At 25.3% G+C, this 15,542-nt stretch overlaps 1 protein-coding gene across 1 annotated transcript; it reads right to left on the bottom strand.

Annotated features, from left to right (window-relative positions):
• Positions 1–207: 207 nt before the first annotated feature.
• Positions 208–8,064, bottom strand: LOC113559837 (MOB kinase activator-like 2). Its single transcript, XM_026965608.1, has 5 exons — positions 7,439–8,064; positions 1,325–1,485; positions 1,167–1,263; positions 840–964; positions 208–774 (listed from the first exon to the last, which is right to left on the bottom strand). The coding sequence occupies exons 1-5, from the start codon at positions 7,441–7,443 to the stop codon at positions 374–376; spliced, it is 789 nt and encodes a 262-aa protein (XP_026821409.1). The 5' UTR covers positions 7,444–8,064; the 3' UTR covers positions 208–373.
• Between the last annotated feature and the right edge of the window lie 7,478 nt (positions 8,065–15,542).

Raw genomic sequence — 15,542 nt, 5'->3', positions numbered from 1 at the left:
TAGTATAACTTGAATTATTTTATACATGAAAGATAAAATTTCAATAAATTATTTTAATTTACAAATCAATGGATTCTACGATTAAATCTATTTAAATCTAACCAAACAAAATTTATGAATTATTGCAAAAAATTAATATAAAAACATTTTTATACATTAAAAATGTATTATTTATTTTATAGATAAATATACTTTATTAGACAGTATTTTAATATAATAATATAGTTGATTAAAAAGCTTTGATATTAGTTTATTGTCTGCCAACAAGTGTTTTCTAAATTATTTAACAAGAAATTCTATGTACAGTATAATTAAACATATGTAATATGTATTACAAATATACTTAATGCATTTTAAGATTTTATTTTCTAGACTAGAAATTATCAATTTGAGTAGCTAAAGTCTGTGTATTAATAGGAGAAGGATTAGGGAACATGTTAATAGGTTGATCTGCTAAAGACATGGTTGGTTCTTTGTTGATGACGTCCTTATATTCATCAATAGATTCATTGACTACGGTAGTTATTTCTTCATCATCACCTAAAATTTTTAAAGCTACCACTAGATCCTGTAGGATTTCAGTTTCCCGTAGTTCAATTAATTGATAACGATGGTTAAATACTGACAGGTGAGCAAATACACAATTTAAATGTGTATGCAAATTTAGTAGTACTAATTCACGAAAATGACTATGATAAAGATGTGCTAAAACGTGAAATAACAATCTTAAAATTTTTTTTACTACAACCTCAAAGCCGACAGGAAATTCATTAGCTGTAACAAAAAACATAGATTATATATAAGTGAATTTACAAATTTTAAAGTATTAAAAATACTACCATATTTAGTTGGAAAGATTGTCTCATCATTAATAGTTTTTTGAACAAACGTCATAACATAGTCTATATATAATGGAGCAGCTACTCGAGATTTTTTTCCTTTTTCGTCAAACCACAAGTAGGTTCTAATGAAAACAAAATTAAAAAATGAAATACATTATTAAACAGAATCACATGGATAAAATTTTAATAGATCCACAAGACATGCAAGTTTGTATATATATATATTTTATTATAGGTACCTAATATGTTTGTAAAATTAATTCAATATGATCAAAAAATTAAATTAATTAAAAATTATTTTCCAATTTATAGTTCACGAAATACCTATAACTTGGTCCAACCATATCAGGACATCCCGAAATAGTACAGAATTCTGACACAGTTCCATAAATCAAGTTGGTGTTGTCAAAAATTGAAAGAGCTAGAACAAATAAAAATAGAAATTAAAATAACTAATAGATGTCAGCAAAAAACCTACTTACTATGAGAAGCAAGCCACTCATTAAAATCTATTCCATTAGGCATTTCAACTAATATCCTAAGATCAATGTCAGGTAACTTTTTTTCCAACACAGCTTCTTCCAAATACAACTTATTATCATCATTACATAATGATTCCTTGTCTTTGGCCTTTCGACCTTTCCTATAAACAAACAAATATATTCATTAGAACTTAAATTAATTAATTTAAAGCTGTTTAACAAAATGCATTATCAATAAATAAATTAAATAAATAAATTTGAGTTAAAACTATAATTGCCAACTATTAGCCAAGGAATTCATAAAATATTTTGATTTCACTAGGTATATGTGATGACCAAAAACTAAATATAATATAATATGTATAAAATTAATTTGAATGAATGGTATCCTTATTTTATACTAATATAATCTAGACAAAGCTAATACAAAGGAATAAAGGCTATTATATATTTACATATCTTAATAATAAATTATTTGTATTATATATAGTACTATACTATTTATAAATGTATGAAAAAGAGTAAATATAATAGTCTCAATACCAAAAATACTTTATAAGTTTATGGTTTATATTTTATAGATTTTTAAAATTTTAATTTAAATTTTGTTTAATCTACCATTTTTATTTCTCAATCCACTCATGGGCATAACTAATATAATATTTACTATGCAATGTATATTATATTATTTAATAATATATGACAGTAAATGTAAAAATTATTTTGTATCAATACAACTTCTATAGTACTGTATCATTTAAAGATGTACTAATAGATTAGTACCACTATTCAAGTATATAGAGTTAAACTTAATCTTTCAAATATTTTATGTGAAATACTAATTCCAAATCAGAAAACCAAAACCTTTCTATTTTTAAATTTTATTAAGTAAAATATTTATACCAACTACTAACAATATCTATACTTTAATCAATTATTATCTTTATTATATACTTTATACTAATTTTTAACTATGATAGATACATGTGAATACAGTGATATAACTTGGTAAGAAAATAAATAAATAAACTTTGTAGGTACAAATAATTTCAGGAAAAAACATTTTTATCTTATAAATGTGTGAAATGCATTCATTCTTTGTTTTAGAAGATTTAAAGATTTCTACTGTTGGCATATCTGGCAAAATAATACCTTTGCACCCAGCATACATATCAGAGGAAGTGAATACCCCCACAATTATGCTACTGTGTATATAAATAAAAATGAAAAAATAATTTTATATTAAGATAATATAAATACACAGGAATTATTGATAATTGTACATAGCATAATTTAAACTCAGATAATTATTTATACTTTAAATTATAAATTTGGAATATATATGTTACAATATGTACATCGCTTAAGAAATTTGAGCCTGCCAGGGCAATTTAAACTATGTATACAAAAAAATTATTTTTTATACAATAATTTTTATTAGATTTATTATAACTAATGATAAAAAATGTATATAGCATTATTAGTTTTAATTAATTTTTGTATTATTATCTATTAATTATAATTTATATTTTGAATATTTTAAAACAATCATAGAAATGATAATAATTATTTACCTAATATTGAAAGCATAACACCATACAAAATAAATAATAAGTTACTATATTTTATTATTATATAAAGATTATTTACAATTTTATTACTATCTATTTATTTGAATATAATTTACTAGAATAATACTTAGAATTATAGTTTATCTGATTTTTACATTTTTATTAATCCAATATGACCATATATAAAAACAGTACTACTAAAATAGTATAATAAAAAAATAATAGACAATTTTATTTATATGGTATGTTTCAAATCAGAATGACTGCAATTCTAAGTGTCACCTTAGAAAATTATGCATAAATACATAGTCAAAAATAAAATTATAAATAATCTTAATATCATAATACCTAAATAATAACTTATTTATTTTAAATGACATTGTGTCATAGTATAAGAATATAACTATTATATTATTTTTATAATTATTTTTAAATATTCAAAATACAATAAATAGTAAATCATAAAATTATAATGAATAATACACGGTAGATCATGGAGATATGATAATTTTACATTAAAATTACATTTGAATGCGTTAAATCATTGTAATACACTCTACATATTAGCAATTTTTTTTGTGTTTATTATTTCATCAATCAATATTATAATTATTATTAGTAATAAATTTAAAAAAATATATTGTACAAAAAATAATTTGTTTATATTTACAGTTTAATTCGCATGGTAATGTACAAATTTCCTGTAACAAGTATTATCACTCCACCATTGACTTCAATAATAGCAATAGTTATTAAATTATCTTAAATTTTTCTAAATTATGAAATTTTAAATTATATAATTGATAGTTATTATTTATAATTACTTATTCATTATGACATAGTCTACTTTTATTAATATTTTGGTACTTGTGTAGTATGCTACCTACTAAAAAAACTGTATGCGTATAGTATGCTACCTACTGTAGTTATTTTTATTTCATTTCATTTTACCGTTAAAAAGTAAATTTGAGTCATTATCATAAATAAAATATAACAGTTGTATTATAAAACTATAGCTAAATAGCCATTATGATAAATATTCACTAAGACCCACAATAACTTACTTTTAGATTAGATATTTTTTTATATATTTGTCTATGTTGTGTCTGTGTTTTTCGTTGCAAGTTTTACTTTGTATTTTTTTATTAAAATAATATAATAAATAAATCAATGTGCTATTAGTACAGGTATTTTATATCTGATGAAGAAATATGTATTAATTATTTTCAAGAGAGAAACTTGATGCCAGAATTTAGTAGTTATTCCAAATTGAAAGATAGTGTCATTTGTGAAATTACATTGAAAGTATATAAAAAATAAAATTTTAAAATACGATAAAAGTTTTTTGGTAGATAGCATACTGCACCAATACCAATATTTTTTTAAAATTACTGATTCTTATGTTTTTTAGAAGGAAAAGGACAAACCAGAATATTCAAAACCTGTACGGAGAAGTGAACATTAATTGAGTTTTAAAAAGTAGTAGATTTAGCAGGGCAAGACACGTGCGGAAAATAATGGGAATATTTGGTTAAGTTAAAAATTTTAAATGAAACAGAAACATGACATCCCAGACTAAGACGGAAGAATAGAGTAGTCAAAGATTTGAAATAGCATTTAATAGAGAACGGGGAAAAACAGGGAAAGGAGAGTCTGTTTGAGGGTAAGTGTTATATGTAAAATACCAAAGAAGAAATGATTATTTTTTTTTATAAGATAATACATGGGAAATACAATGTCTAAATGAAAAATTTTAATAATATTATCACTGCCTTTTAAAAATTGTATTTATAATTTAAAATTTAAGTATATTATTTATTATTATAAATTACAAATTATTATTCACAAGTTACAACTACTTATCACAGGAAAATTATTATTTTGAATAATACTAAATCCACAAATGCATATAAAATACTATCAGTCAAATTGTCAGTTTTAAATAAATTGAATAATTATTGAAATTTGGTCCAACTAATTGTCAAAGTACAAAAAGTTCATTACAATTACATAAATTATTAATAATTATTATGTGATCTATCATCAAAATATGACTAAATTAAAAAACTGTCAACAGTGACCATGAATTCTTTTTTTGAATAATTGATCAATCATTTATTTATTAGAAGCTGTTAAACGATAAGTATATAAATAATAAATATTCAGAATGTAAATCATAAATTAAACTTTTAACAAAATAAAATTGCATAATATAAAATATTTATTTAAGTTTTATAATCATTTGGTAATAAATAATTTCAATAAAAAAGATTATTAATAAATCATATAACCAGTTCATCTGTATATTGTACTTTTTAGATTTTAATGAAAAAATTTGATTTCAATATTTATAAATACATAATTTCTTATTACAATGTAATGGGTAATTTTTTAATAAATATTCATTGTAAGTATTGTATTTAATATAATAATATATTTTGAGTTGATCTTGAATTTGAGAGTAATATGCTGTTGATCATTTAAAAATAAACTATTTTGAATGGAGATTATAAAAGCAAACATTGAGAATTGATTTTCTTGGCCATTAGAAAATGTTGAGAAAATTTATAAATAGACGTTGTAAAATACTATCAATATTAAAAATTTAAAATATAATTTATAAATAAATATTAGAAAAAATTTGTACTAAAGAATTTTAAAAATAGCTGATAAAATGCATTTTTATATAATGTATGTTTTGGTCATAGATTCATAAATATATTCATAAATATCTTAATTGGAGGAAAACTAAATAATAAAAATGTTCAGATAAAAAATTTCATTTATAGCATCCAAGATTACTGTTATTTAACTGCGATTAATTGATTGAATTAATAATTAACTGAATTAATTTTTATTTGGAAAATTTGATGGTTTGATTGTTATTTAATCAAAAACATTACAAAGAAATAATTACATTATTTACATCCAAAAATGTAAATGTAATGAGTACATATGTACATGGAATATTGCAATATAAAAAGCTTTTAACTCAATTAATAAATAAAATATTGTAAAAACTCATCTACTAAATATATAATAATATAATGTTCTTAGTTTTAAGTTTGATAATTAAATATTATTATTAATGTTGTATATTCAACAAATACCACTAAACTAAAACATTCTAGGTAGGTCTGAGGTCAGTTTATCTAAGAACCAATCATTTGATTTTGCTTTGAATTATATCAAACAAACTCAACAAAGACTATGTTATAGAAGTTTAAATTAACAGGAAATTGTAGTCAAGCGATTGATAATAAAAAACTTAGTGAACACTAGCAATTTAAAGAAAACCATTACATAATAATAAAGATGATAAAAGAATAAAACTATACATAATAATAATATTAATTATATAATCAGTAAAATTTAAAAGTTCTACCTAGATCAGAATAATTTATTAATTATTAATAAATAGTAGATACCTATAGTAGGTTTAATAAAGTATTTTAGTTTAGAATTTTAGAAGATTATTTGATCTATTTTAGTAGTATAATAAAAAGTTAGACTTAATAAAGTAACAAATCTGTTAATACCTTAATGATCAGTATTTACAAAATTTTGTAGGTAGTATAATCAGCTGTAACTAGTAACCTTTAGTTATTAAATTATTAACTTAACATAAATATATATCTAATTATTCTTACTTATAATTATTATTCAACCCATTATTTATTACAAAACCAACACATTTAACACATAATTAATGAGTTACTTCATACAAACTAGTGAAAAGCCAAAGCAATTTAAAAATATTTTTATTATATTTTATTAAATACAACTCCTACACAATGTAGACATTATTAACTCGATACATTATATATTATAATAGACGTGTGTCTATACATAATAATCATAGTACCTAGGTATTGGAACAATATTTAGACCAATCCAATATCAAGATTATAATTATATAATCCAAATTTTAGAATAAATTTATTTTGTTCAAATTTAGGATCAAATATACTAATTTTCCTAAAATGTAAGTATTAGAGGTAAAAAGTAGAAACTAAAATATTTCTATAATTAGTCCTTTTGGCACAAGAAACTTGATACTGAACAGGTAATGTTTAAAATGTTTTGTCAAAGAACTGTAACAGATTGTATGTGCCAGTATGAACATTAAACTTTTATAAATATACAATGCATATTTATTATTTAAATACATTTTTATATTATATAAAAAAAATTTTAATTTATACACAAATTTTTATTAATATAACCTTTTGTCAGAACCGAAATCAATATCATTAAAAATAAAAATAAAATAATTATCATATTATTGTTAGTATGATAATAGTATAATCCAGATTAAACGGATCATGACGTTTGCTTCAACTCGGGATAAGTAATCGAAAAATGGATTGACACGGATTTGATGGTGGTCAGCATTGAACTAGGTACAACACGAGTAGAACGATTGTGCGACGGATTTATTATGACGGACGTGGCTGCGAAAAAGCGAAATGAACAGTGCCGTCCGGTGGGTTCGAGCCCACGGAGGTACCCACTCGAGGCACGACTGACAGACAGGACTTACCCCATAAACCAGTCCACGGTGTCGCGGAGATACTCGGGTAGCTTGTCCAGTTTGTCGGATTGTCTACGCGTCCACCATTCGAGTATTGACGGGCGGATTATGCCGCGCTAACACCACCGCGGTGTTGTCGATGATCGGACGTCCAGAGAGACGGTCGTCAGGTGTCCATGTCCGGCGTTGAACAACGGACAATGGCACGAGTCGCGGTGTTTTTGATGCGGCGTATTATTATTGCGACGACGACGACGACAGCGGCTGCGGCGGCAGCGGCAGCGGCGACGACAGCAGCGGCAGTAGCGGCGGCGGCGATCGTGTAGCGGCGTCGGCGACGGCGGCAGACGACCAAATGCACATCGCACTCAACTCAATCGGGGCCGAAACGACAACGGAATAAACCGACATTTATGAACAAAACAACGAGAAATACACATAGACATTCGTTCGTTGAGTTTGACGGTAGTACGACGTAAGTTATTGCAGTTGTTGTTGTTGTTGTTGTTGTTGTTGTGGTCGCGGTCGTAAGTTTTGACTCGGAAAAAAAATAACAAGCTGGAGGGAACGACGTAAAAAAGTCCTTATCATTGCGTAGCTCCTGTGGTGATAAGCATTGAGCGCACGCCGTCGTCGTACTATATGCACAACTAACTGTATATAATTATTATTATTATTACAGTAGTCACTATACGCTATGGCTATTTAGTATTGTCTACAGCTGCTGCTGCTGCTGCTGCTGAAAGCTGCGTGCGCTCGATAACGCTGCTCTGACGGCGATGCGAAGTCGAAAATTAACGATATATTTTAGAGTACGGCACAACACCGTCCCCCTGTCGTGTGACGTGCGGCGATAATATAATTATTATGCAGTATATGATGCACCATTGCGGTACGCCAGCTGAGCCGAAACGGCTATTGCCGCATATTATTAATAACGACGAATATTTTTTTTTTTTTTATCCTCAGAGATATAAATACACACCGTGTGCTCGTACGCTTGTACACCTACGACGACACGAGTATATATTGTGTGACAGTTGTTTTTTTGTTTTTTTGTTATCCGTCTTCGCGGAGCAGGTGTAACTGATGGCTCGACGTCGACGGCGGCGCGTTACGGCATCTGTGGCGGCGGCTGCGAGGGGGGCACTCACGCCTAACGTTGTGCGCCGAACCGATCGGAATATTACGAAATGTCGATAAAATAATTACCTAATAATACATTCAGCGGGGCTGCGAATTTTGATAGACGATACTAGTGTAGGTATTATGTGATGACACCGATGACTGATGCGTTTGCATACGAGCGTATAGCGAGTCGGTGGGAAGGGGGGGGGAGGGGTAAAATTAATCGAGTTCCGTCAAAATGTATTTTACGTTATTAGATAGGTACTTACTACCTATATCGTACTACTATTATTATAATAATAATACATTATAGAAGACAGACACCACCGACATGGCAACATGTCAGGGGTACTGCATAGTACACGAAAATAAGGATGGCATATTTTTGTTTGTTTGTTTTTTTTTACATATTTCAATGTTTGAGGGTTCGAACACATTATTAGGTATTTTAAAAAATTCTGATGATTTGCATTAATCTGCATATTTATCATTGTTCATTAAATGATACTGCCAAGATTGACAAAAATGAAATAACTTACAAGTTATTCGATTATAAAAATTGTATTTTAGAATTTATTTTATATTATATGATAAATAAACAGGCATGGCACCAAGGGGGGCAAGGTGGGGCTTTAGCCCACCCAGAAAACAGTTCAGCCCCCTCCTCAGAAAAATATGTACGGTATAATAAAGTCATAAAACATTATAAATTGAGGAATAAATTTAATTTATTATAAATTATAATAATTGAATTAATGAAGTTTGAACAAATAACATCTTTGGTCTTTTTATAATGGATTAACCTACTAGTATTATCTAATAAGGAAAAAATTTACTACAATTTCAATAAAATATGTTTAGAAATTTGTAAAATAAGAAAAAAATCTTTTATTTTTTTTATTATTACCTTTATTGAGTACCAATTACTGGATGAAAATAAACAAACAAATGTAAATCATTGCATTAAAGTTGACTCAAATAAATTCATCAGTTTATTATTAAACACAATTACTTTAATTTATATTTATGAAAATATGTAAGTAAAAAACATAATCATTCATTCGCAAAGGTAGTATTATTGATGTAATAAAGAAATTGTCATTTTTGTACAACATTGTTAATACAGTTGTTGAAGGTCTGTGATTAAAAATTTTTCTTACATAAGATATATAAAAAATATTTGACATTATTCTTAAAACGTTTTTAACTATTCACAAGTTTGTAGGTACTATATAGCTAATAGCTATATTATGTTATGTTATATGATATGAAAATATTTATATTTTATTTAAATAACCTCATTGATCGCTGAAAAAACCTTAACCCATGTAAAAAAAATATTTGCCCCACTTTGCCCCCCCCCCTTGGAAAAAAATTCTAGTACCGTGCTTGTAAATAAAAAATATTTAACAAAAAAAAATATATATATCATAATTTGTTATTAATATTTTTAAATATTCATAAAAAAAATTAGTATTGCATATGATTTTTTCCAATTTCCGTGTATTTTTACATAGGTAGTTTTCCAATTTGCAGTGTATAAACTATAAGATCTCGAAGAACTTGTTCAACAGTTTGTTAGTGCATTCAATTCACAAGTTCTGATAATAATCAAATAAGAAAGTAGGTAGATATACGATAGTATTGTATATACCTACAATTGACAAATATTGAAATAATACTCGTATAATGTAATATAGGACGTGTATATATAGTTTGCTACTACAGTACGCCAATACCTATTGAATATGGCCACGAATGTCAAACACAGATGTCACTAATGGCGCACGTGCCACGTTCGTTATTAAAATACATCGTGGGTTTATTTGCAGTGTTCTTGTACACCCCATCGTCCCTATCTAATCTGTACGCGCCGTGGCATCGTCAGTTATCGTTTCGACTATTTTAATAATATAATGATCGTAGCCTCGTAGGTATTGACAACAGTACAACGCGGCTGTTGTACATTGGTCTCGAGGACGAGTCGAAAAATAAGAGACCCGCCTGACACAATATTATTGTCATATACATAATATAATATATTACGAATTTACGAATTATAATACCCATCATCGTCATTCGTCACGTCCTCAGACTAAGTGTTATAAATTATGTCAATTATGATTATGTGACTGATGTGTATATTATAGTATATGTGATACTAATCTATTAATTATGTTGAACATTTTCTGTAGCCCTCTAGATACACGCACTTTCTCACCATAGGTTCATGCATAAAAAAATATAAAATAATTTTAAAAAGTAGGTAATACCTGTAGTATGAGTAAAATTGTTAAAAATTAAACTATACCTATTCAGAATATTTATAAAATAATTATAATTCATATAAGTATAAATTATAATTTATAAATAAATATTCTGATTAGGTATAAATCCATATGACTATTATGACTATAATATATCATGTAGCATTGTAACTATATGTAGACATGTATAGTAAGCATGTTGGTATTAAGTACTTTAACAACTGTTAACTATACCCACTCAACTCTCAGTAGTGTTCATAAAATATTTAAAATACTACATAAAATATGATATACTAAAATATACTACGCACTGTTATACAAATACGGTTTTTTATTATTTCAAATGTATGAATTTACTTACTAGATTACATAAAATTATATAATATTTTAAATAGGTAATCGAAATCATCCAGTATTATTAATATTCTATAAAAATAAAACTAAATGCAGGTTGCAATGTATGTTCACAATTTTCACATATAGGTAAACAGTTTGACCTATCAATCGATAATTTTTACTTTTTACTATAGCGGTAAAAATAATAGTAATGTAAATTATCTACTTAATTAGTAATTTTGTAGTTCAATAACTTGTATTACTGTATTAGAGCATTAAAATTTAATTAAAATGTGTATTTTATATAAAAAATTAATGTTTTTCACTAAACATAATAATTGTATCAAAAATAAAAAATAAATAATTATAACGAGTCCATTAATTTATACTTATTTAAGGAATTAAAATAATTGGTTCATTGAATTTGGTTGTAATTATTATAAATATATACAATATGGTTTTATAACTTTCTATTTCTATAATTTATAAAAGTTACAAAACGAAAAAACACGGCAGTTGCCAGTTATCAAAATTTTAATATACGAATATTATTATTCACTTTTTTATTAGTCATTGACCCATATCATAATTATTCCCCTATTATAGCTTTGAATGATGACGTCTATAGACATAGAGACGCTTACAATAAGTAGGGCTCAGATTTCAATGCATATCCATTTTTTTTTTTTTTTTGAATGTTTTACTCGATGCTTTCCAAACTACAAATATGTTTCAAGTAGATACTCCATGTTGTAATTACAACATTTCTTTAGGTCGTTTTATTGTATTTTTATCGAATTTTATACTTTTTGGGACATTATTGATGTTTGTAATGTATTTTATAAGACATTTTTGATCCATTTATTCATTCTTGTATTTTGAATAAAATAAAAAAATGAACTTCATTCATATATAAACATAATATAATACATAGTACAAATGTGTAATATATAATAATGAAATAAAAATTTATTTTGTCAAATTTAAGTTTTTACTCATTTTTTTAAATTTATAAACGTAGGTGTCAACATAATATTTTTTTTAAATATGTTTTAGAGTTTTTAGGTCATTTTTTAATAATTTTAGGGCATTTAAATTCGATTCCTATTAATATGTAATTAAAATTATAATTAAATTCGTTATAAATAGGAAGCTGTATAAGTTGTTATCACACTATGACATGAACTAATAAATATTTACCAAAAGTTGCCTATATATTATGTACATATTACATAATATATTAATATATATGCTTAAACTATGTATAGTTTCTTATAAAAATAAAATAGTATATACTAAACATAGGCCTAAATTGGGGCGGGGGCTTAGCCTCCCAACAGTTTTTAAATATTTTCAAGAAATTTAAGGTTATTTATTATAAACAATTATAAAATGTAAAACATAATTCCTAATCAGGATTTCGATAGGTATGTGTTATGTGAACATTTAAGCTTCATGTATGAATTTTGTATAGTAAATTTTTAATTAAATTAAAATGATTGAGCTACTTATACGATAATATTTTATAATGACAACGATAAAAATGTATGTATTATACGGCGTTAAATAAATAATTTTGAAGTTTTTATATAATAAATATTAGAATAAAATTGTAAAATGTATATGTAGGGGGTTTGAAGGGGCAAAGCACTCCGCGGGCCTGTTTATAATTTTAGCCTCCCCTTCTAACAAGGCAAATGTACGCCTATGATACTAAACCAAAACACTTTGTCATTTTCATTTACATTAAAAAAACATCATATAATTTTTGAGTCCTATACCTATTTACAAAAACTATAATTTTTGTGAAAAAAATGTCAATATGTTACACAATAATTGGCAAAAATTTCAATTACTTAACTAAAAACTTTTATAACTGAAGCTTACAATTTAAAAAAACAGGTGTTATAATCGGGATTTGGGACTTGGAAATGTTGTAAAGTTCCTCATCGATTGGTTTTATTGTAAAAAAATATTTTATATATGTACTTCAGATATCTAAAAAACAAATTTTGAATTTTCAAGCCTTAGCTATTAATATTTAAATATTTTAACTATAGAACAGTATGCTAATATTGTCGTGATTTAAATAATTTTAGTTCACATACAATTATAATACATAAAAAAATTGTTACTACGTATTTCTGATAATTTTTACTTTGTGAAATAAACTTCATCAGGAGCCTTGTATTATATTTTTAATGCTTTTACTTGCAAACAAAAATTTAATCACACAAAAAATCTAAAATAACATTATAAATTATAAAGAATATAGTAAAAACAAAAATATTTTGATAACTATATGATATCTAGTAAATTGCGTAGGTATATAAATATTTGTTGAAAATGTCAAACCTACGGTACATGTTTTTGAATTAAATAAACAAATTCAATTTTATCAAAAACAAGTTTTATACAAAAAAAAATTGTTGTTTTTCTCTGATTTTTCCTGATTATTAAAAGTGCATCGAATTTTTAATTTTGACCACGTCAATCAATAATTTGATATTTTGATTAATATTAATACATTTCTTAAGTAGGTATATGATTTATATTTGAATGTACGTATAGTACGTGTGAAAATATATTTTATGATAGTCAATAAAAAAAACTATTTTCCATTCAGCAATATAATTTGTTATAATAATATTAGCAATGAGTTTGAAATTATGTTAAAATATAATAATTATAAAAAAATACTATTTTCACAAAAAATGTTTCTAAAAAATAAAATAACCTGATAAAATGTATTTAAAATTTAAAATTATAATAAATTTTCAATAACATTCAGTTAAGTAGGTAAATATTTATGTAGGTAGTTTAATTTATAAAATAAACATAAATTACAACAGAAACAATTACTATTAGTTAAACAATTATTTTTATTTTAAAAATAAAATTGTAATTAAACAATTACAATTTTTTAAACTTCTTATAAATTAATAGATACTTACACCATTATATCTTTGAAATTTATTTAACGATAAATGTAATTGATACCTTGTATCTTTCTAATGCAATATATTTTTATTACATCAGACACACAAAAAAATATTAAACTATTAATAATAGGTAAGATAAATAACATACTTTTAACTTTATAAAAGATACAATTTTATTGAAATTAAACAAAATCTTATCGTAATTCAATTTATTATTTATTCTCGAGTCAAGATAAAGATTATAATATCGTTTTGTTAAAAACTACTACGTTGCTTATACTTTATAAGGATTATTATTAAAAGGTATGAGCTAATTTTATTTAGAATTAGAAACGAGATTGAAAATTAAAATTAAAAAGTAGAAGAACGGCATTTATCGTATCGTCCATCTCACACGTACCCATATTTGCATGGTATTACACAATATATGGAGTTACTTATTTTAAAATATGTTCAGTGCGTTAAGCCAAACATAGGTATACCTATAAATAATACATTATTATAATGATTTAAATTTTTTTTAGTTAAAAGAATTTTTTATTAAAAGTATTATATAATTATATCTATAACATATAAGTATTTATAATCATTTATATTATATTGTAGTATTAATTGTGTGTGACTAATAAATACAAAAAGTTTCGTTTTTCGGGAAATTACATAATATTAGTACATTTTTATTGAGTATTAAAATAAAAAGTAAGTACCCACCTACTAAATAGAATCTAGGATCTACCTACATATTATACTGTATATGACAATATCCCACCCAAATATTTAAGTTTTCCGAGTAATGCCATCGTCTTATTAAACAAACAATAACTTTTAAAAGTGAACGCTTCTTGCAAAACCTTCTTGAACTGTGAAAATTAATAGTGCAAAATTCAAATGTTATGTACGTATATACAATATATATACACGATTCTCCTATTACCACTATTACAGACACACCGACTCTGCGTTATACGTCATATATAAATGTTTACTTTCTGCGGCGTTCGATCGATATCCAATTAATTAATAACCCACCCAAGTCGGTGTGTATAGTTATATTTACGCAAGAGTACGACGAGAACACATGCAATATATATATTTATATATATATATATATTATTTATGTTTAGGTCTCTCAATCAAATGTGTATAACTACTGCATCTACACTTAGCCGCCAACGCTCTATTTACGTGGCGCCCGTGGCGGTGTTTGAAATATTAATATTTACAAATATTAATTTTAGATTATATAAAAGCTGGGATGCTTTATACAGTATGATTCTTTTAGAAACAATACTTGATGTGTAGAGTGGTGTAACACAGAGTAGGTACCCAAAAAAATGTTAGCCCACGCGTTTCCACTCATTTTGATTTAGAACACAATTAGAAATTTAAAAACAAAGTATCTACATCTACATGATTCACTAATTGTTTTAATTTTATTAT

This window comes from Rhopalosiphum maidis, chromosome 3 (genome assembly GCF_003676215.2).
Source record: "Rhopalosiphum maidis isolate BTI-1 chromosome 3, ASM367621v3, whole genome shotgun sequence".
In the NCBI taxonomy this organism is placed as follows: Eukaryota; Metazoa; Arthropoda; class Insecta; order Hemiptera; family Aphididae; genus Rhopalosiphum; species Rhopalosiphum maidis.
Note: the sequence above shows the minus strand (reverse complement) of the source record. Positions and strands in the feature narration are given on the sequence as shown.

Bases quoted from the DNA above. Each gene is read 5' to 3' on its own strand.
- LOC113559837 (XM_026965608.1), bottom strand. The intron at 1,264-1,324 runs GTAAGTAGGTTT...TATTTGTTCTAG, and splicing joins TGAGTGGCTTGCTTCTCATA to CTCTTTCAATTTTTGACAAC. The intron at 965-1,166 runs GTATTTCGTGAA...TGTTTTCATTAG, and splicing joins ATGGTTGGACCAAGTTATAG to AACCTACTTGTGGTTTGACG.